The sequence below is a fragment of the Dermacentor albipictus genome, chromosome 8 (genome assembly GCF_038994185.2).
Source record: "Dermacentor albipictus isolate Rhodes 1998 colony chromosome 8, USDA_Dalb.pri_finalv2, whole genome shotgun sequence".
NCBI lineage: Eukaryota > Metazoa > Arthropoda > Arachnida > Ixodida > Ixodidae > Dermacentor > Dermacentor albipictus.
The window spans coordinates 125,670,376-125,692,881 of NC_091828.1; the positions used below are offsets into that span (position 1 = coordinate 125,670,376).

A 22,506-nucleotide genomic window follows, 5' to 3' on the forward strand; every position below is an offset into this window, starting at 1 on the left:
TCCGCTCTACATACGGCTTCATCAAATTACAGTGATATATCCTCACTTCCTTCCTGCGACCGGGCATTCTCAAAGCATAGTTAGTTTCTGAAAGTTTGTGCAACACTTTAACGGGCCCGTCCCAGTGAACTTCAAGCTTGTTCTTTCTTGAAGGTTTGAGGATCATTACCTGGTCTCCGGCGTTAAACGTACGAAGCCTCGCATTCCTGTCGTAATAGAATTTGGCGTTCTTTTGAGCTAGTGCCATGTTCTTTCCGACTAGTTCTTGGGTGGCGCTTAGCCGTTCCAGTAAATTCAGCACGTATTCAACCACGGTTGGACTCTCCCCTCTTTCTTCCCACATCTCTCTTAACATTCTCAGTGGAGAACGGAGTGTCCTCCCATAAACTAGTTCTGCTGGAGAGAACCCTGTCGCTTCATGTGGAACCGTTCGCAAAGCAAACAAAGTTGCCGGCAGACAGTTCTCCCAGTCCTCCTTGTGCTCGTAACAGAGCGCACGCAAAACTCGCTTAAGCACCGAATGCCACCTCTCTACACTGTTCGACTGAGGGTGATAGACAGAGCTGTGTATTAACTTTACCCCGCACTTTTGCAAGAATGTGGAAGTCAGTGCGCTCGTGAATACTGACCCTTGATCTGCCTGAATTTCGGCTGGAAACCCAACTCGTGCAAACACTGTCAAAAGCGCGTCTACTACTTCAGTGGAGCTGAGCTCTTTCAAAGGGATTGCTTCTGGAAACTTGGTGGCCGGACACAGCATGGTAAACAAGTACCTGTAGCCTGATTTTGTTTTTGGAAGAGGCCCTACCGTGTCTATTACAAGTCGTCTGAAAGGCTCTGTTATTAAGGGCACTACCTTCAGTGGAGCTTTCCAAGTCTCTCCTGGTTTACCAGAACGCTGGCAGGCGTCGCATGATCTTACAAAGTTTTCTACATCTTTGAAACAGCCAGGCCAGTAGTATTCCATAAGCAATCTTTCCTTTGATTTGTTTATGCCTAGGTGGCCGGACCACCCATTTCCATGACAAAGACTCAAAAGGTCCTCCCTATACTTAGTAGGTATGACTAACTGATCTAAAATCTTACCCTTTCGATCTCTGTAATGCCGATACAACAATCCTCCTCTCTCATGTATCGTTACGTTGCGCCTAGCAATGCCTTCTTTAGCTGTGTCACGTAATTTAGCTAAGCTCTCATCATTCTTTTGCTCAGCTGCCAGTGACTCTCTATCCACGCGTAAGAGTTGATCAAAGTTCTTTGAGGCCGGTGATAATAACGACCCTGTCTCGCTTGGGAGCGCGTCTGCATGCTCTTCCTGCAGGCTAGAACTCTGACACTCTAGTGCTACGCTCTCATTGAGCTGGTCAACTGGCAGGCTCTCCTCAACTGTTCTTTTGTCCGTCGGGCCTAGCTCGGATTCGGGTATTGAAGCTATCCCCTTTTCTGCTTCAGCTGGAGGAGCTTGAGCATTTTCAGCCGAAAGCGCCGCGATCTTACGAGCTTGGCCTCGGGTCAATGCCTGTACTATGCCCTCTCCCAGTTTGAGCCCTCTGTCACGCAGTAACTGATTCGAACGATTCGAAAAGATGTAGGGATACTGCAGTGACAAAAATTTGGAAACTGCAGCCTCAGTCTCTAGCTCCCCGAATGGTCCACTGATTTTGACTTTGGCCATGGGCAGACACACGCTGTGTTCTTCTACAACCTGTTTTATCCATGCTACTTCTCCGGTGAAGTCCTCTACCATCACGTAAGACGGATGGACAATGTCCAGCGTGGCGGCACTGTCTCTTAGCACTCGGCATGGTTTTCCATTAACTTGCAGGTCGTGGAGATATGGACTTAAAAGTTCCATATTCTCATCTTTTTCCTCCACGTAGGAAAAAACTACGCTAGACTTCTCGCAGTTTACAGCTATATGTCCCAGTTTGTGGCATTTGTAACAGCGAATTGGTCTAAAAGATCCGAACTTTCTTTTCTGTTCTTGTGCGGTTTTTCTGTTAAGTTTCTCCTCGCTCTTTTCTGCGGGCTTTTCCGCCATGTCTACAGGCTCGGATCGTCTAGTTTGCGCACCCTTTTTGAACGGAAATGGTTTCCGCGGTCCATTTCGACCGTCCCAGTTTCCCTCCTCGGCGTTCAACTTTCTACGGGTTGCGTACTCTTCGGCTAATTCAGCCGCCCTTTCCACAGTGTTTACATTACCTCTATCTTGCACCCACAGTTTCACAGCTTGGGGAATGGTTTTGTAAAACTGCTCTAGACACATGCATTCAATGATCATGTCTCTGCTGTCGTACGCTTCCGCGCTTTTAAGCCACTCGACTAGGTTGGCCTTTAAGCTATATGCAAACTCCGGATAGCCCTCGCTATCTTTCTTGCCTGTGCTCCTAAACCTTTGCCGAAAAGCTTCGGCTGAAAGGCGGTATTTCTTCAGGAGACTAGCCTTAACTTTCGCATAATCATATGCATCCTGCACACTCAATCTGGCGATTACTTCCGCCGCCTCACACGGCAACATAGACAGCAACCGCTGTGGCCATGTACTCGGACCGAAGTTCATCTTTTCGCAAGTCCTTTCAAAATTGCTTAGGAACAAGCCTATGTCGGTCCCGACCTCATATGGCTTTAATAGCCTGTCCATGCGGTACGATTCTGCCTCACTTGATCGACCCAGAGCTCCTTCACTTCCTTGAGACAACTCCAAACGTCTGTTTTCAAGTTCAAGTTGCATTTTTGTTATCTCGCGATCTTTATTGCGTTCCTCTCTCTCTCTATCCCGTTCCTCTCTCTCTCGTTTTTCTCTGTCCCGTTCTTCTCTTTCTTTTTCCCGTTTCTCTCTCTTTTTGAGAAGTTCCAATCCCATTTCAATATCTTGCTCACTGGCCTGATTGGAAATTAGCTCCAATAATTCCGATTTGAGCATTTCCTTGCGTACATTTAGGCCCAGTTCCTCACCAACAATCAACAACTCGTCTCTCAGCAATGTCCTTAACTCCATGACTGCTGCTTTACTGCCTTGATTCTGCTCTCTAAATCTAGCTAGGAAAACACAACCTAGCTAACACACAACAATCTAGCTTCCCTACTGTTCTAAACAGAACAACCACAAAATGAAGCCTAGAGAGTCAAAGCAAAAACCAAGCACTCACCGCAGATACAGCACCATGTCGCAAAGTCCATCCTACCGCTGTCAGCCAGTTGTCAGGATTGGGGGCTCAATCCCTTCGTCCGTGGTCCTTTGCCAAGATTGGAGTACGGCATGAATTCGATGGTAGCTGGCCCATACCGTCGTCCAACTTATTTACGCTGAGATCGTTGAGGAAGTGAAGAACTGCTTCTCATCGAGAACGAAGGAAAAGGGTTTATTTACAGAAATTAACTCAGTCTAACATGACTGCTTGAGAAAAAGAGTAACAGTCCAACATGACTGCATGAGAGAAGTGACTCAGTCTAACATGACTGCTCAAGAGAAGTGCGTCCAACAATCGCACAACCACAGTTTTTATACACTCGATCCGCCCGTCCACGACGCGGCGGCTGTTCGTTTACACATCACCAACTCGCAGCTGCTCTGAAGACCAGTTTACAGACACAAAGGCACACACATTCCGAAGCCCAAGCGACGGTGTTGAAGGTGGTGCCGTTCCGGAAAATCGACGTTGTCGATCGCGCGTCGCTCATTGTTCCGAGCCACTCCAAACCTTGAGAAGCACAAAAATAAGTCTTCCCGCGGTAGCTTCTCCAGGCGTGTCAAATCAGCCCCGCGTTGAGGAACTCTGGAATCATTGTCCACACACCGAATTCGTCCCGTCACCATGTCGAAGGGGCTGGAGGAAGGCGGCGGGTTCCAGCGCAAAGGTCGCTTCTTTGAACGCCTCGCAGCTGCAGCACGGAGAGGTGCAGGTGCGCGTCTTGCACCCCTTGTCGTAATCAGGTGGCAAGGTGGCAGTCTTGTTGTGCAACCCGCCGTTCTTTACAGCACCCAGTCCCGCTTGCACGAGGACGACCACTCCGTCCCCCTCTAGCCGCAAATCGCATTTTGACTTGGTGATACGTTCGCCGCTGTCACAGCGTCGGTACATTTCGACTCGCAGACCCATATCGTCGTGTAAATATAAAAAGCGGTTGTGGTTAAACTATAAGGTTGAGCGCGCTCTCGTTCACGCACGACTGTGTGTGCGGAGAAGCCTTCATTGCCTATCGGCAGCACGTTCTCGTGTCTGTACAGCGCCGCTTCTGTATATATATAGTTTCGGGAGTTAGACGTGGCGCTGCTGACGCATGCTGTCATCGCTGCTTCGGTGTATATAGTCCGTGGCGCGAATGTATTGGACGGCGCGCGACGCAAGGCGTGAAGACCGATGGCTTACGTGCCGGTGGCTTACGTGGAGCTTAAAGCTCTTACCACGAGGAGCGCGTTGTTTTCCAACCTACTTCACTGCCTTCGCAGTACCGGGCGTGAGTTTTCGACCTCGAGGAGGGCACTTCCCTAAAGTGTCTTTGCGTGGTACGTGTGCAGTGACTGTGTGCTTCACTTCGGGATGGTTTGCGGTTTACGCTCTACCAGGTGCTCGCGTTCCAGCGCGGCCGTGGCTCTGACTAGGAGGATATAACGAAATTGTTGCAGTGGAGGGGGCGCTCTTCAAGTGAAGCCATATTGTGGTGCGCAGAAAGCTCGGCGGCCGCCGGATTGTGCACAGCGACTGCAGAGCGCAGTGATCTTTTCTAGGCAAAGGCAGGAGCCTCTGCATGCACCTTCGTGTGCGTGTAGCCCAATTGCAGCGAGCAGGGTTCAAGCCCGCGTGTTGGATTGAACCGTGCTCGCCGCCCCCAAATTTATGTTGGCGTGTGCAACCCCCAGATTTCAATTTAGTCGATTCTCAAATTGAAGTAGGCCCACCCCCAAATGTCAAGTTGGGCCACCCCAAAGGTAAATTGCCCCACCCCCAAATTTCAATTTAGTAACGGTGATCATTTGAGAAAAAAAAAAAAACGGCGGCGAAAGCGCACGATGCCTGGGACGACACGCTACGCGGCTGGGTTCCTGCCCGTGACAAGATGGCCGGCGGCGGCTTCACTGCGCTCTCTGGGCTTCGCTGCCCTCTCTTCCACTACAGCAATTTTCTTTATACTCTCCGTAGAGCTTTATACTCTCCGTAGAGCTCCGTAAAGCTTTAAAATGAATGCGTTTGAAGCCGGAAGGACGAATGTTATCCAAATACATGTGCCAACTACCATACCCACCCAGACCGAACCGCCATATTTGTGGCTTCCATTAACACTAGCGCGCCAGAAGCTCCCTGTAGTAGCTGTTGTACAAGACCTCTGTAGATAGTCGCGCACGAGGTGCTTGCATCGGTCATCGCAATCCAGTCTTCCCTCCGGCTTATCCGGCTTTTCCTCAAGAGCCGAAGAAAGAAGGGATAAAACTCGCAGCAGACGGTCGAATTTCGGAGCGTTGTTTCGCGACTACACGGTAGGGGAATCAGGCCCGAAACAAGTGGAACTTATTGCGTCATCGACTCCCTCGTGTGCGCCTTGCTTCGCCTCTCTGCTTACCGTTAATCATTATTTTCTTCTTTTTTTTTGTCCCCCACTCTCTCTGCTTGCTGGCGTCGTGGTTGCAGCTAGGAACGGACGGCATTTGATTGCAACTCACGTGCGGGCGTCGCCCACATAAAGCGAGAGCTTGAAAGCGCGCACGCGCAAAGATTACGCGAGCTGAGGGCGTTGTTAATTAACAACTAGAGCAAAATAAGCACGCCGATGGTGCTTTTCGCTGGTCGCGGCTGATGGTCGATCGTTTGCCGCGCCTAATTCGCGATGCCTTCGGTGTGTCGCCGTTGTGCTTTCGTGTTCTCGAGACACCCAGGCACCGTTGGTTGGTCGGTGGAAGCCGCGTTACATTCACTCTTTCTCCGGAGGAGAGATTTTTGCTTTATTAGTCGCGGGGCGGACCCGGATAAATGTCGCTAGAGGAGTGGCCATCTTGAGGGCGCTGAACGACGTGGATTAGACATGGAAACGACGCGTACGTGTCTACGACTTTTAACAGTAAGAATACTCGCTGTTGTTGTGAAGTGTGTTGCGACCGCCCTTGCGTTGGAAGTTTGTAAAAAATTGCCCTTTCGTTAGCTTGTAGTACGTCTTTCACTAAGCGTTTCTGTCAAAAATGGAGTAGCTATGTAGCGCCCTCCTCTACTACAAGGTCTGACAAAGGATACTTCCTGGAATCGAGGAGAGCGTTTGATTGGGTTGTTCAAGAAACGTCGCGACTTTCCGGGTATACCCTTATGTCGGCGGCTACGTAATGTTGACGTCAGACGAATGGAATGGAATCCGAAAGGATAGCTTTACGTTATCGGCGCCCAGACCAGCATAAAGATATAATTGGCCTTGCTAAGCGTATGACCAGGTTTATCGGTGCACGTCGTGACTTTGAATCTGAATAAACTAATAAGTGAGCGAGCACGCAATGGATGGATGGGATTCGATCCCGCGACCTCCCCGTGCTCAGCAACCCAACACCATAACCACTGAGCAATTACGGCGGGTGTGTTTTTCTTTGTACAGACATTCGTACCAAAGAGACCCTGTAATGCTTTCTCTCGAACAACTTTCTTAGCGGCGGAAACAACCGGAGATTCGACTACACCGTCTCTGTGCGCCCAATTTCGTGGTACTCTTCCTATACGTGCGGCCCCGGATGCAGCGCCAGCGCAAATAGCGCGACTCCATCACAGTTTGGTGGAGCGCGCGCTATTTGGCGATATCAACGCCCGACGCTGTGCCGTAATAGCCGGGCGACCGCGCTGACCGCCCTGCCGGCGCTCCAAAAGTGCTCACACCCATTTCGTGTTGTCGAGGTAGTATGGCAGTCGCCTGCACCGAGTATCGGTTTGCTTGATCCTTCTCCACTCGCTTCTCTTATATGCCTTCGCTTCGCAAGATGGCGTGATTGCGCCCTGTTTCGGGCCTCTTCCGGCCTCTCCCCCTTTCCCCCCCTTTTTTTTCTTCTTGCCCTCGTGCTCCCAAGTTCGATTTTTACGACGTTTCTGTTTCCGTGTTGGCCGTCTCTGTTTCGCATTACCCCCGGCTTCTCTTATTTTTCCCTTCGCTGCTTCGGCCGTGAGCAGCCGGGTCCACTTGGGAAATAGGTACACGTCGACGCCGTTACCTCAGGCCGAGTAATAATGACGATAATAATAACTGTGCGTAAACCGCCGACCTCCGTTCGTGCTGACCGGAAGGCGAAAGCACGCCGACCTCGCCGACGCGTCGATCCGTTCCTAAACGCGCAATGTGCTTTACTCTTATTTTTATTCCCTTGTTTTTATTTTCTTCTGCCCGCATGCGGATAAAGCAAAATAGCGTTCGCAACACTCGGCGAGCAGACGACGGTGAGCAGACGACGTCCGGTCGGACTGGTCTTTTGCTTGTCTTCTGCTTCTTTTTAGTTCCTCGCATTTATTTTTTCGCCGTCTGCATTGTGCGACACGTTTGAGCTGAGCCTTTTCAGCGTTTCCTTCCCACTCCCTCCAAGTTTTGTCGCCACGAAGTTGAATGTTACTGGGCACTGCCACACTAAAACCGTACATCAATGTGGAGGTTACAGCTATAGCGCGTGCAGCGGCGTTAGCAGTACTGTACTACAGAAAATAGTGCCGGTCTGGTTCTGTTCTTGGTTTAAGCAGAATAGTTTACGCAGGTAGTCAATACCGACTTAATAGCGCTAAATTTAATACTGCTGTAGAGAACTTGGATACAGCTTATTGTCACCTATATATTGACCAAGAGCGACTATCTCAACGTTTTTGGCCATTTAGTGCGCGTCTCGAATTTTGGTGCTGCATGGTAGGCCCTTTCTCGACTTTCAGGTCAGGAAGCCCTTTCATCAGCCACGAAGCTCGCTTTTTCGAGAAACCGTGCAATAGCCCTTCATTGTATCTCTTTGTTGCTGTCGGTTAGATGTAGTTTCGCTCAGTTTGTAAGCAGTCGTCATTTTGGGCTGCTTCGTTAGTTGGTGAGAGACATTGCTATCAATTAGGAATGTAGCCTGTCTAAATCGTTAAAAAAAGTATTTCAAGAGCCACGAATTCTTGGTGTTATGTACGCATTCATCGTAGGTCTAAACTCTGGCTTACCCAACGGGGGCACCACGCGCACATATTATTGGAGCCGTAGAACTTAGACTTCGTCAGTAGTGCACGCATTTACGCAGGCGCGGAGTAGATGTTCAGGCTTGGGCGATCGCATTAGTGCGGGGCGCACTCATTGTAGCAACAGCTGCGCCTGTTTATTCTTTAACCCACGGTGCCGGGGATGGAATTTCAGTGCAGAATGTATTCACTGGGGGGAAAAATATCATAACAACAAAACGAGGTCTTTCGCTTCTTTGTATTCCTCCCTCTTTTTCCTTTCTCTTTTTTTCTTTTTTGTCTTCTGTTTGCAACCTGCGCTGCTCTTTGCGGGCGACTCGTGTGCACCGAATACTTTGGCCCCGCTGACGTAGTAGCAGCAGTGACGGTATTTTTGGGGTGCAACGTCCGTTTAGACCATATTTGCGCAGCCTTTTCTCGCCGTCTTCGTTGGTGCAGATACATTCCTCACCATTCATCACGATGCTTTACTTTTATTTTATTTCCCTTTGTCTTTCTTTTCTATCTTCGCAGAAACCGTGAAATTACATCTGCGCATACCGAGAGCGGACGTAAGCGGTGACGTCCGCCCTGTTATTTAGCAGAGGGGACAACCGTGAGCCTGCACCGGCAAACGTCCAGCTGTGGCCTTAATTACCATATGCGCACGCTTCCTATAGCTTCCATAGCCGTAGCGGAAATGTTGGAAAAGAATACGCTTTCCCTTTTGAATAAGCCACCCGCAGCGCTGGCTCGGTGGCTGCAGCTGAGCACGAGGTCGCGGGTTCAATATCCGACCGAGTGGCCGAATTGCGATGGTGGTTCAATGCAATAACGCTTGTGTACGGAATTTTATCATGCGCGGAAAGATCAGTATCAGTTACAGTCAGTTACAGTATCAACATTGACGATGAGATTTTGACTTCGAGGACAGTTTCGCGGTCATGCACCTGACGAAAGCTCGACATACTAGCGTGACACGCTTTCTTGCTGGACGTCGGGATTACCTCTGTCGCTATCTTTCCTTCAGTACGGTTAAGGCCAAAGCAAAGCTTATTAAGTCATTAACGCTGTGACTTCAGAAAAGAGCAAAAAAAAAAAAAGAAATGCTCCAGCGCTGTCGTCAGCTTCGTTAGCGTTCCCCTTCTCCGGATTCCGCGCGCTTTTTCCGGGCGACGCCGCTTCGCCGCAGGCGGCCGCTGCGGAATCCAGCTGGCCCCGCCATCTTTGGTTATTCTTTTCAAACCTGCGCCTCGCGTGCGAGGATAAGTGGCAGTTTATGCGGGCCTCTGGGAGATCGATAAAAATAAAATGGGGGAACTGGCGGTGGCCGTTTCCTTCGCCTTTTGTTTCTTTGTGGCGGCGTTGTTTCGCGGCTCGTCTGACAGATGGCGTAACCAGTCCTTGCTGCGAGGGGGCCCACGAGGCCTTGCTTTTTGAGCAACGCCTCGGAGCAAAGAAAGGTGGCGTTGGCGTTGTATTTGAGGCCCGAGCTTGGCGGCTTGAGGACGAAAGCAAGCATACAGGAGCAGCAGATCGTTGCATCAGGCTGCAGGGAGAATATATATATATATATATATATATATATATATATATATATATATATATATATATATATATATATATATATATATATATATATATATATATATATACACCTTACTCGGCACATTTTAACGGAGTGCCTCAATTTTACCCTGGAGGCAGAACCATAGGAAACGTCCGCCGTTCAAAAGCGCTGCGCTTCAAAAGTGACTCAGAGTAAAAACTGATCGTAAAAATTAAGCGTTGACTGGTCAGCGGTAAAAATATACAAAGAGATGTTTTAGAGTTTCGGAAAAAAATTAAAAAAAAGAAGTAAGGCAAAAAATGGTGCCGTAGCCATCGCATTCATAGATAATTTTACTATATAAGGTGGAAATATGCAAGATGTTAGACTGCAATAGATGCAGTAAAAAATGATTAACTCAAGCTGTCCAGGTGACTATTTGTTGTCGCTCCGTTTCAATGGGGTGGTCATTATAAATCGTAATCATGATCGTTATCGGCAATTCGTCCTCTTCTGCTCGTCTCCGCGGAAGTAAACGTTCCCAAGAAACGGCTGCAAGCCTGGCGGTGTAGCTGCGTTGGATGAGGTGAAGATGGTTTTACAAAGATGTTTTTTTTTTCTATACAACTACTGTGGGCACTGCGATGCACATAAAATAAGGGACGCGGACGAAAGAAGGTGATCCAACAGAAGGGTGCTTATTTTATGAGCGTCGTGTAGCAAGACGGTCGAGGAACGAACGTACCATCGACTTAAAACTGGCGCGCAGGGATGCCTTCGAGATTCCGGTTCGCCAGGTTACAAATCTCGGAAGCTGCGCACGGCGCACAGCGATTCGTCCTCGCACTACTAGATGGCACCACCACACTGTTGCGGCGAAGTAGGCGCACCATCGCGGCCTGCTTTGCCTGCGAAACCTGACCAAACGGCCGTGCAGGTTGGCGAACGGTACGGAAATTGCAGGATTTGCAAGCATTTGTATTGGTCGGGCGTGCCCGGCATCTCTTCAGTTGTTCGTGTTTCGAGAGGTGCATTTTCTTCATAATTTGAGGCCATTCTGAGCAAAACTCTAGGAGTTTCGTCCGGCCTTGTGGGCGAGCTTGCTCGCGGTTTCTCTCTCTCCCTCTCTCTGCTTATTCTTTTTTATTCGTGCCAGATGATACGTACCAGTTGTGTCTCGAACAAAGCTAAATCTAGGAGTCCTGAATTAACGGGGATTCGCAGTGTTCCGGATAATACGAACAGTGACAGTTGCGCTACCGCGCTGCACAGTGTCTCACTGACAAATCGCAGCAGAAGCGGCCTGACGCTGAAGTGTGATGGATTGGGTTATAGTTGGTAAATTTTCACAGTACTGGGGTGACAGCGCAAGAGCAGGACGCTTATAGTAAGCGAAAAGCGATGATTAAGCGATGACTCTCAATGTCCACGATACGCTATCGTTTCTGCGCTAAAGATTCGCGCTTAGCTCTGCGGCTTATTGCATCGGTACACCATCGCTTCCGTTTTGCTGGTCCATAAATTCTACCATCACCCGTACCTCCGCCGGATTTTCCAACCACCCACAGCCTTCTTTCCACGCAGAGGTAATTCTTTCAAGGTAAAACGTATGACTTCTCGCTCAATAATTTGTTCTAATTCGTTCATCCGCCGAATAAGAATTGAGTGGAGTAACCTACCACCATGCATTGCTACTTAAACCGACTTCAAGAACCATTGCGCGCAGAATACGTTTAAACATTCGTCGTGCATTTGTTTCAACGCATTTCTCGCGTCTTTCTAAGTGTATATATTATTTGTTTTATTGTTCCGTTCATACCTGTAGCCTAAACTGCAAATAGGCCGGGTTTATACTATTTTTCATTGTATTTTTGTTCGGTGCGCGTTCTTGTGCCTTTAATATATAAACGTCTATGGCGGTGGACTACTGTTGTCTATTATGGCCATGCTTAGCTATTTTTGCAATCGATCTCGTATTTAGTGTTATAATGTGTTGCAATTTCCGATTTGTACTTTTCTTATGACTTCACTTGCCAATCTGTTTTATTCGTGCATTTGTGCGCCGAGCTCACCCCGTAGTTTTCTGTTTTGCCCCTCCCCTCTATGAGGGCCTTTAGGGGCATGGTGAAATAGGAAACGTAGTAATCAACTCACCTACTGAAGAACACGAAAAATATATGAAATTATTGGACTGGATACGAAGCGCTCGAGCAGGGTGGGTGAAGGTTTTTTTTTCGTGAAAAGCAAGAGAAAACATTTTGCGGCAAAACACACTGGTTGATAGTCGGCGTTAATCCTCACCGCCGTGCCTCAGTGGCTGCGGCGTTAGGTTGCTAAGCTCGAGGTGGCGGGCTCGACTCCCGGCTAGCTGCGGCAGTATAGCATTCCGATGGTGGCGGAATGCATATGCGCTCGTGCACCGTGCATTATTTCATCATCATCATCATCATCATCATCATCATCATCATCATCATCCTGGTTACGCCCACTGCAGGACAAAGGCCTCTCCCATATTTCTCCAACTACCCCGGTCATGTACGTGCATACTTGTTGTCCTGCTTTTGCGTGATATTAGGCAGTTTCTGGGGAAAAAAAAAACAATAGGAGAGCATTTTTGGAGAATTTCCCACGGACTGTTTATGCATCCAAAGTTATACTTGTGTGTGCATTGCACCTTGGCACCCTAACCCAATGCAATATTGAACAGCACACACGACAGGGCAAGGAAGGCGAGACCGAACGTTATATTTCGGGCGCTACCGATTTGTGTCTTGTTGCACGATGACTGCGCTGCAATCAAGACTGCGACGTTTTTGCGTTAACTGGGAAGCGTAAGATATGTGTAACGCCGTGCAGAATGCAGCGAAGTTTAATCCTGTTCAGACGGGCTGACTTACAGACCATCGAAGGTTACGCGACTTTTGTAATTTCTGTGATCGTATAACTAACGCTCTTTGCCCCGAGTATACGAGGTGCTGCAGAGTAATTAATACATAGCTGCTTTAAAACGAGCCTAGTAGTAATTACTTTGAAGCACCTAGTATAGCAGCGATGATAGCTTCACGAGATAACCAAATCATCGAAAGAATGAGGAATAAGCACGCGACCTGCGGAAATCCGCAGGACTTCCTCGCACACCGAATTCCTTGAGTGTGTTGTTATTTTTTTTCATTCTGTTCCGGCTGCTTTCTGATCGCACGCGAAAAGGAGAAAAAAAAAATGTGTGCCGAGAAAAAGGTCCGTGACACACTCTCCAAGGAGAAACACAATACACAAGTCTGTGGATTAGAAAGTAACCGGAGACATAAACCAGAGCCCCCCACCCCTCGTGCTGCTGGCGAATCGGCTGAGCCTGGCGTGTGCTCTCTTGCTACTTTCGTCGTCGTGGCGTCATCGTTTCGACGGGGAGCCGGCCCGCGCTAAATAACCCCGGCGAAAGATTGAGTTACGGTTTACACGTGAGCTAGGGGGAGGGGGAATGTTGGCGAGGGAGTTCGCAACGTGATGTATAAGGCCATGTCTGCGTTCGCTCTCGTCTGTCTGACGAGCTGTTTCTTTAGGTTTGTTTTTTGTTTTTACACATATTTTGTGTTTCATTTCGTAGGTAGCTTTGTTTTGAGAACGGGTCTTCTTACGACCGTCCCCACTCCGCCTACCGCTTCCATCATTTTCTTTGTTTATGTTCTTTTTTTTACACGCCCGCTTGTCGCCACCCGTGTCGTCTGCTACTAGCCGCGACGCGTGCTGTGTCGTCTGCTCGACGAGTGCGGTTGTCTGTTCTTTTCGCTGTCCCTAACGTCTGTCTCTTTTTGTTTCGTCTGCTTTTTCCCATTTGCGCAGACGGCGCCGACCAGAAGACGTTTTCCCCGGGCGAAGTGTTTTCGGAAGCTCAGGTGAGTTTTCGCATTTGTCTTTGCCCGCCAGTTCCTTTTTTTTTTTCACTGCTACTGGGCCTACAAGTAGTGTCCCTTTCATCTATCTTGCTGGAGTGTTTCAGTGGAAGTGACGATAAAGAAGGAAATGAAGGCTAAGAAGGTTTGAAGGCTAAGACGCGATGAACGCACGCTAAAAACCAGAAAATGAAGAACGAAAAAAAGAAAAAAACGGGAGAGGGTGCCAACTTGCATTTCAGCACTTAGACTTCCGGGAGCTGGAATTCGGTGCCGAAAGGCGCAGACATCTCTGCCCCGAGGAACGTGCAGTGCTTGTTCCGGTGCGCACATTTCGACGGATGAAAGACCTCGAGTGAGAAATGGACCTGCCGAACGCGAAAGTTGGCGTCTGTACTTAAAATAAATACAAAGAAAGAAAGAAAGAAAGAAAGAAAGAAAGAAAGAAAGAAAGAAAGAAATGGGGACGCCTGAATAGTGTACAGTGCAAATAGACAAGAAAAAGTGACGAAATAATGTCGCCCCGACGCTGTTACTCTTCGACTTTCACCCGGTTAGTGCGGAATTCATTTATTCTCGTTCCCGGCTCAAATAATTCGCGATATGTACTTTGTTTCCTTTTTAACAAGAAATGGCGTGTTTAGTGATTGATGCGTCACATTTCTAACTTATCGACGGCTATGTAGCTCAGTAATCACCAGGAGACCTCATGCATGCACGTAACCGGAATGTCGTAAAACCGCCGTAGTATTGCAGCGATTGCAGTGGTTCATGGTATCGTTAACATGCCTTCCTCTCTTGCGCTGCTGTGTTTTATACCTGTCAGCACTAGCGCGCCGTAACTGGAATTGGTATGTGCCTCACACACGTATACATTTTTGCGGCATCTAAAAGGAGAACGAAGCAGCTCGCCCCCTTTTTTGTTTTTTTATGGACGACGCGTGTGTAGGCGGCGCGTCGCTCAACATTTTGTATCATTATTTAGAAAATCTCGACCGGCAGCTGCGTTCCCGGTTCTTTCTTTATTTAATTTTTTATACCCCCGGATGCATTCGCCGTCTGGACTGTTGTGGCTGGCCTTGCAGAGACGGCCACTCCCTCTCCAATTGTCTGGAATTTCAAAACATTGCGGAATTTCACAGTTTTTTGACAGTCTTGCAGTGGTTTTGAAGGCTGTACGTCACAGTGAGCATATGAATTTCTACGTGTACTTCTATCGTCCACTAGCCGATGTTGTGCCCAGTCGTGATCATGGCACCTGCATCGAGAATTTCCAAATGGTGCGCGCATGAACCGTGGCCTCCGAGATTTGAGTATGCACCGCGCAGTAGTTTCTCGCGATATTACTTAGAGGGAAATGTGGCGCCACCGTCTATTAGAGCTTTCTAACGAGCGCTGTGCCGTCATGGGAGTGAAGGTGTATTGGTGTGCCAGGCTTGTGTTGGCTGGTGCTGTACGAGGTTTCATCTAAAACGTGGATATGGCTACACAGATAACGCGTTCATAAAGTAAAATATTCATAAAAGGCTCTCATTCACCAATATTACATTTTTAAATGAAGTTTACCCACCTACAATGCGTAATCGAGCGAGAACTGACTACAAACTGTTCCAGAGCCGGCGCGAATCTTGTCTGTCCACCAACTTCAGCGGCCCGCTGATGCCTCTTACGTTTTAGATAATTGTACATCTAATTACATGTCTTCATAATTAAAAAAATACATTATTTTCTGCAATATTAAAGCTAAACTAGTCTTTTTCCGCGCTCTTTTAGTAGGAAATGAGTAATGTGACAGAGGGAACGATGCTAGCCAGGCGCGTCTTCAAGGTGTCCTCCAGCTCTCCTAGGACGATGCCAATCCGAAGTCACCATATACCGGCATTCCCATGGACACAACAGCTCAGCAGCGCCAGATTACCCTCTAGGTAATAAAACGACAAACTATGCGCCGCCCGATCCGGGATACCATAGGTGAAACCGACAGGGGGCCGGTCGCCTCGACCATCGAGTAGCGAGCCCTGGCTCGATGGCCGTTGCGATGCTCGATACATATGAGGGCTTCTTGCCATCGCGAACAACGAGACTTTCCTTTTCATTTCTTGTCACTTTTTTTTCTTTTTAACGCGACCCCTCACGCCTTCACACGCGGACTCGTTTTCACCGCGAATAGCCTCCGAGATCAGACAGCGCGCAGCGCCCGATCTCGGAGGCTATGCATCGCGTCAGGCACAGGCGGGCCGTCGCTCTCCGTCAGTGACTCGACTGCCCGGTATTTCAGCCCCATGCGACACGCGCGCGCTGTCAAGCGGGCATATGAAGTCGGTCGGGTCGGGTAGAGTCAACTCGCCTGCACCATCACCTGGTGCAGGGTAGGCGGGTTGGACCCAACCCGACGCGACCTGGTGGCGTTTACGCGAGACGACGTGATTCCAGTCCGGTAAGCCTACCCAAACCCGACCTGGATTCACGATAGTTTTCGCGAACCCTGCCCGACACTTTTCAGGCTCATGATTCTTGGGTTGGCCGCTACGATAATTTTGATCCAATATTCGAGGAGGGCTGATGCAACTGGGCATACATCCATTGGCACATTGATTAAATTACGGTAACGTTTACAAATTCCGCGCTATAGGTGTGTCTTTGTGTTTCCTTCTGGGGCCCACCTGTTCGCGCTGCTATAGTTGCCGTATCAGTTTGTCCTCTTCGCTGCAGTAAAGCGTATAATTAGTTGCACAGAAGAAGTCTACTTAAGAGTTATTTTTACCCCGCTTGAACCGAATCGCGCGCCTTGTCGCATATCTTAACCTTATTTTAGAGGATTCCAGTGCATCTGTATTGAGTGCATTCACTCTGGCCAGAGAGGGCGCATACTCCGTCAAAGGAGCAGAAAAACTATATTGGCACGTGCACTTGTTTATCTTTTTCGGGTGACCGCTTTTCACCGTCTAAGAAATGTTTTGCAACAGAATGGATAATTGGGCTAGTTGGTTAACAAGTTGTTATCGCTCAGCGCAGGACGCGCCCTTATGTACCGGAGTTTCTCGAATATTATCGATGTTTCTACCCGTTGTCTGTTGTCACCGAAGCTTGTGCGAGCTTACTGCATGTGCGACGCGAATTGTGTACTTTCGGAAAGACACGCGGGCACCAGCGATTCCTCTGGAATCATCGATGACTCACGTATAAATGCCGACGCGCTTAACCGGCCGGCAGATCAGATTTTCGACAATCGCCGACTGTGTTCGCCGCTATCGCCGTTCTTCGGGTGTACCCTGTTCGTGAGGGCACGGGTTCGCCCAATAAAACGCTGGTCTCGCCCTTCCCAGTTTTGCTGCTTTCTTCACCGTCACTATGCTACGTGACAGTTTTACAATAGCGTTTGTCGCCTTACGTATACGTTAAACGTAAGCACCTTTGCGGGACGTTCGGTGCGCGTCCTTTCAGGTATTTTAGTTCACCGTACGAATGCGCAAACGTAAAGAAGACGTTATAAAGCAGAGCGCCGTCTAGTGCCTCGTGCCAAGTGTATCCGAGCCAAGACCAAATATTAGCAACCATCCTGCTGTTGCTATATGCAGACGCGTCTCGTTAGGCCTATACGGGCACCAGAATCGCCGAACGATCTCGCAAAATGGACGCGCTATGCGCACATAACTAACCTTTCAGGTGAGCTTAGAGAAAGCGAAAGCTCATTACAATAGTTACTGGCGATCAACGCAAGTGAGAGCGTAGCCATCACGAGAATTCGCGCTGAAGCGGGAGCCATGAGTGCCACCATGTTCGACAGCGCCATTTCTTATCGTCCGTAAACATTACGAACGTTAAACTCGCAAAATAACGTACGTTATCATAGCGCACGTAAACGACAGAAACCCAATAACGTTCGGAACGTGTGCAGTGAGGGCGACGCCATTTCTTTACGTGCGTAATGCGTTTGGTTGCAAACGCCATTCTAAAACTGTCTGTTATACTCTCGTGAACGGAGTCAAGCACGGGGCGGGCAGTTATTTTCGCTAAAGGAACTGGCAGACACTGCCTTTGCTCCAACATAGAGCACACAGGGTTGGTAAAATGTATTACAGTGAAGGGTAAAGGCCCACTTTCTGGTGCCGTTTGCATATCAGAGGGTTGTCAATAAAGCAAAGGTCAGCCACTCGACTACGACACCGTTTAATGCCGATTCACTCCATCACTTCACTCGCTTTATGTGGTTATTATTATTTTTTCAAATCTTAGACATCTATTTGTGTGACTGCGGGGCATGTTCCGCAACGTCAGGACGATTCCAACTCGCCAGGCCATTGAAAGGCAAATAAAATTCAGCACCGCGGCCGCTTATGGCGCGGCCTCAGATGCGCGCGCGTACACGCTTATTATGCAAATGCCGCGCGGACCTTATGGACGCGGCGTTTTCATCGATGCGATGCCGGGGCATCGTTTCGCCGCCGCCTGTGCAGGATCGAGCCGTCCATTTCGTGCGCCCGCATTCGGCCGGCCAGCGTATTATAAGTGGCCGTGATGGATGGCCCGTTGCGGGGCCCCGGAAAGCCTGCCTCGAGTCGTGCCTGGCACATTAGCGCATGTAAGGCCGATCATCCGCTCGCATGTGTTCGCCATATATGCATGGAGGAAACAATCCGCGTAGGTGGCGGCGGCAGCGCTCAAATGTGGGGGGAAATGGAGGTTGTCCCAAGCGGCATTTGTCGCTCGTTTCGCCTCCGCTGAAAGGTTTTTTTTTTTTTTCTGAAAGGAAGCCCTACCAGCGCTGCAACGTTCGTAAGTGCCTGCCACGGGGTTATCGGTTTACGCATCCTGTCGGTAATTCCGTGCAGCGGTCCGAGGAAAGCGCGCGCAAACTTTCGTTCCTCTCGTGAGACGCCCGCTGACTATTTGGGTGATGCGCTGCTGTTAAATTTCTGAGTCGAGCTCGCACTTCGGGCGGCACGGGAGCAGTCGACTTTCCCACCCGAACTATAGCTACATAGCATGCGCGTGTCTTTCTCGGGATATAATGCTAGTTCCGTGCAGAGATTTTTGCCTTTCTTCGTCTGTTCGATCGTCCTGTTTCTGTAATCCCACGCAGCGCGTAACCCGCTGTCAAGGGCACGATATTATCAGTTTTAAGTTTCCCCTTTTCCTCTCTGATGGTACATTTTTCTGTTATTTCTTTTTTCTTTCTAAAGTCTCTCTTAATTAAAGCAGGAAAGTCATCGCCATAATGCCTCGGCAACGTAGGGCCCTTTCGCGCGTGCTTGCAGGGTGGTCTCGCATTTGAGCACTCAAGGCTCACCGCACGGAACTCGGTCGAAGCACGCGTAACTAGCGTGCACGTTTATGGAATGTAGTCTGTATAGCGCGCGCATATGTCTCTCGTGCCGTCACAAACGAACCATGTGACCAGCGACGGCCTTGGGCGAGCTCGGCGCAACGTGGCAATGGCGAGCGTACGATGTCGTCGTCGTCGTCGTCGTCGTTACGTTGCCCAAGGGATCGCTTATACGGGGAGAGGGCGGGGAGAAGGGAGGGGGGCCGCGTGCGCTTTTATCGCGAATGCGCGAGCCGGTTGAATTCACGGATGAACGGCGGCGCCTTTGCGAGGCAGGTCGTTTTGGATTATGAGCACCGGCATAAAACGGAGAGAGACCCAACCAGTGCGCGCGCGCTCCGTCGCTGCCTTCGGCCTCAAGACGGATGATTTCCTTTTTCACTTCGACCTTGAACTGCAAGTCGCGTTGCCCGAAGAAAGCGATCGTCGCCGGTTGCGACGTCCGGCGGAGGCTTTCGAAACGATGGCGATCGGGTAGAGGGGCGTGTTTGAAGTCAATTGACTCTCCGCGAACGGACCAACACTCATTCTCGGCCTTGGAAATGAGTCGGGTATTTTTTTCCTCGCGCTCCGTGTACCGCGCCGAGAGGCATTTCAAGTTGAAAGCATCGTTAGAAGTAGATTTGGTGCTCTGGCGAGTCCTTCGTACGGCAATCATGATGCGGCTGTTAGTGTGGAAGCTACATGTCGAATTATGCGGCGCATAGAAAAAAAAAACGCGAAGATATGAATGTCCCCCGTAGATGTTAGAGAATTCTATTGCTGCTGCACCTTCGGGTCTTTCCGTATATGCCTGCTCCGTTTTGCCGGACCTTACGGTGAGGTGGTTTTTCTTACGCCGTACCGACACGACGAAAACACAGCTAGCGCAACGTGTCTGTAAATAGTGACTGTTGTCATCTCGACGTCACCGTTGCTTCGGGGACGGCAACAGCGCTTCTGACCCATGCCCCGCACCGCGGAGCCGCGCGGTGGCTCGCTGCGAAAGTTGGATTTCTTTGTTTAGACGGCCAGTTGTTAGTGAAGTCGTGCTAAGGTACCTCGACATCTGGGGCAGGCACGATACTTCGGGTCACGGCATCGTGGAGTGGCTGACACTGGGACTATAGTGCTTTTAAGCGACGCGGTCGTAGGTAAAGACGGTGCGCAATGTCCTTGCCTGTCCGCGTCGCTTACGCGCTACGTGGTTCAGCATCGGATCGACTAGCCAAAAAGTCTGCACGCCCGATCGTCTGGTGACCATCGCTCAACACGTGAGCTGCTCCCGTTACGACCCTTGGGCCCGAGCTGCTGCACTGCCCTTGAAATGCGGAAATGCCGCGCTTCTGCCGAGCGTCAGTCGTACCTCGGTGCCCGAAAACTCCCAGCTGCTTCGTGCCGGGACCTCCCCGAAAAACCAGCTGTGCACGGCCCGGAAAACAAAGAAAAAATACAGGAAGAATGTGCAAGCGCGGCGGAGAGGGCGTGCTCTCCGGTGAAAGGGTGGTCTCGGTGGGGACCCACAAGCACGCAGCAGCCCCCGCGTTTCGGCAGCCTCCTCCTCCTCCTCCTCATCTGGGAGGCGCGCACCTTCCCTTAGGTATAGGCGCTCGCCCACGCTAGTCTTTTGGAAGTGGGAAGGCTTCGCACATATGTCTTTTTTTTTTCTCCTCTCGCTTGACCCCTACGCTCTTATGGTGCGCTCTCTCGAAATTCACGTGGGCGCACACACCGCTTGCATTTGTGTGGTGTGTGCGTTTATGCTCGAGCTTGTGTCGTAGTATCCGGGACACTACCCGCAGCTCCCCTGTACGCGAAATCGGTGCTCGCTCATCGGATCTTCGGGTGCACGCACAATAACTCCGGGCGCCAGAAAACTATTAAGCGGTTTGTTGCTGCACGGCGACGGCGACTGTCATATCCATCCCACTAGATACGAAGCGTGAAACGCCAGTAGGCAGCCCAGCTAGGTGGACATGATTACTAGAAATAAGCTGTGAAAAGAAGCATGAAGAGATAGAAGAAGAATGGTTAGATGACGTCTCAGTCTGGTTGGGCAAACATTTATATACGTAGAATGTACTCAAGAGTGTCTGTAATTGTTTGTTCTCTTTCCACATGGAAGATTTATTGGGGGCGCGGGTACGCAGGCCGTGCAACGTAGTGCCTACGCCCATCGCTCGTGTGATCAGCCATTTGTAAATAAAGTTTCTCTTTCGCTCTTTCTTTCGTCCTGTTTTCCTTTTCTTTTTTGTTTTTGGCCGACGTGCCCATGGAGGAAAGGGTTACTAGTAGGGTGGCCTGTCATGTCTACCGCGGCCTCTCAATACGGCGACAATGCGCGCACGCCGACGGCAACCGCCATTGCCTGTCAACAAACGAAGGGTTAGCCAAAGTCCACCGGATACACAGAATCGGTGAAGTGGCATCCTGTCGCCGAGTGGATGACAAGCAGTTCCGCCGGCGCCCCCGCAAGAACCGCGTATACACGCACGCAGTCGGCGGCTCAACCCGGTACACGCACCACTCTCGCCGTCGAACCACTTTGCCGCCTCCTCGCGCACCGCTATTCCACGGACGGCGGCGGTCTTCATGGCGACGACGCGCGTACCGCGGGCGTTTACTACGAGAGCGCCGAGAGATCACGTGCGCGCGCAAGGATAAGCCAGGACCTCTTCCTTCGAGCACCGCGCACGTGAGATCGTGCTTCTTCCTGCGGCGGCGAAGCGCGGATCCATCGTGCGTGCCGCACCTGCTGCTGCTTCTGCGGTTGCCGCCGCCGTCGACGGTCGTGCCCACCGGCTCCCTGTCGCTCCTCGCTGAAGCTTCTGGGCGGGACCAACCGGCTCCCGGCCCGCACCTACGTTGCCCACCGCGGCATCACCCCTTTCGGTTTTACTAGTGTAGTTTTCGTTTCCTTCGCCCCTCGCTCACCGGCCCCCGTCCGAACGGGTATACAGCGTCCAGGTTTGTTTTTCGGAAGGGCGCGTTCTCGTGTGTGGCGGCGACCGGACTGGACGCGAGTCGGCCACGCGGTGGATCGGAGCCACCTGGACATTGGGGGCGTTGACGCGACGCCCCTGCGTCGTACCGAAGGCTGCGAAGGCTCTGGAGTTGGACACGCGTGGAGGGTCGACTTGGCAGACGAATCGCCGGACGGGATGTTAGGTTACCGGACTCTGTGGTGACCGAATACGATTGCACGGACGGTTTGCACCGATGTTGGGCTACGTGTAATATGGACGCCGGCACCACCTGTGCGCGTAGCACGTTTGTGAGCCTCAAGGACTTTGGCGGTTCTCAGGTTGGACTGATTTAGAGTGAACATCTCGGAAACGAATACACGAAACGAATTTAGAACGTCGGAAGTGCGGGGAAAAATTAATACGTGCTTGTTTTGACGCTTCAGGTCGGTACTGGGCTGTTTGGACCTTGACGTTGCGCAACGGTGACCTTCGAGAAGTGCGTCGACGGTGCGTGGATTTGATTGGTTGATTTCAGTTGAAGAGATCGACGTCGAGTTTAGTATTGTGCACTTACAGATCTTGTGTCCTCCGTTCCGGATTGAAGGTGAACTGCATCGACATTTATCGGTAAAACGGACCCACACGCGCTTCCTACATG

At 50.2% G+C, this 22,506-nt stretch overlaps 1 protein-coding gene across 1 annotated transcript in view; it reads left to right on the forward strand.

Moving 5' to 3' along the window:
- Window positions 1-22,506, forward strand: part of LOC135900747 (caskin-2-like) — a 319,002-nt gene that overhangs the window by 199,137 nt on the left and 97,359 nt on the right. The window contains exon 12 of the mRNA XM_070524415.1: window positions 13,528-13,580. Within this exon, the coding sequence (XP_070380516.1) occupies window positions 13,528-13,580 (53 nt within the window). The remainder of the gene's footprint in view (window positions 1-13,527; window positions 13,581-22,506) is intronic.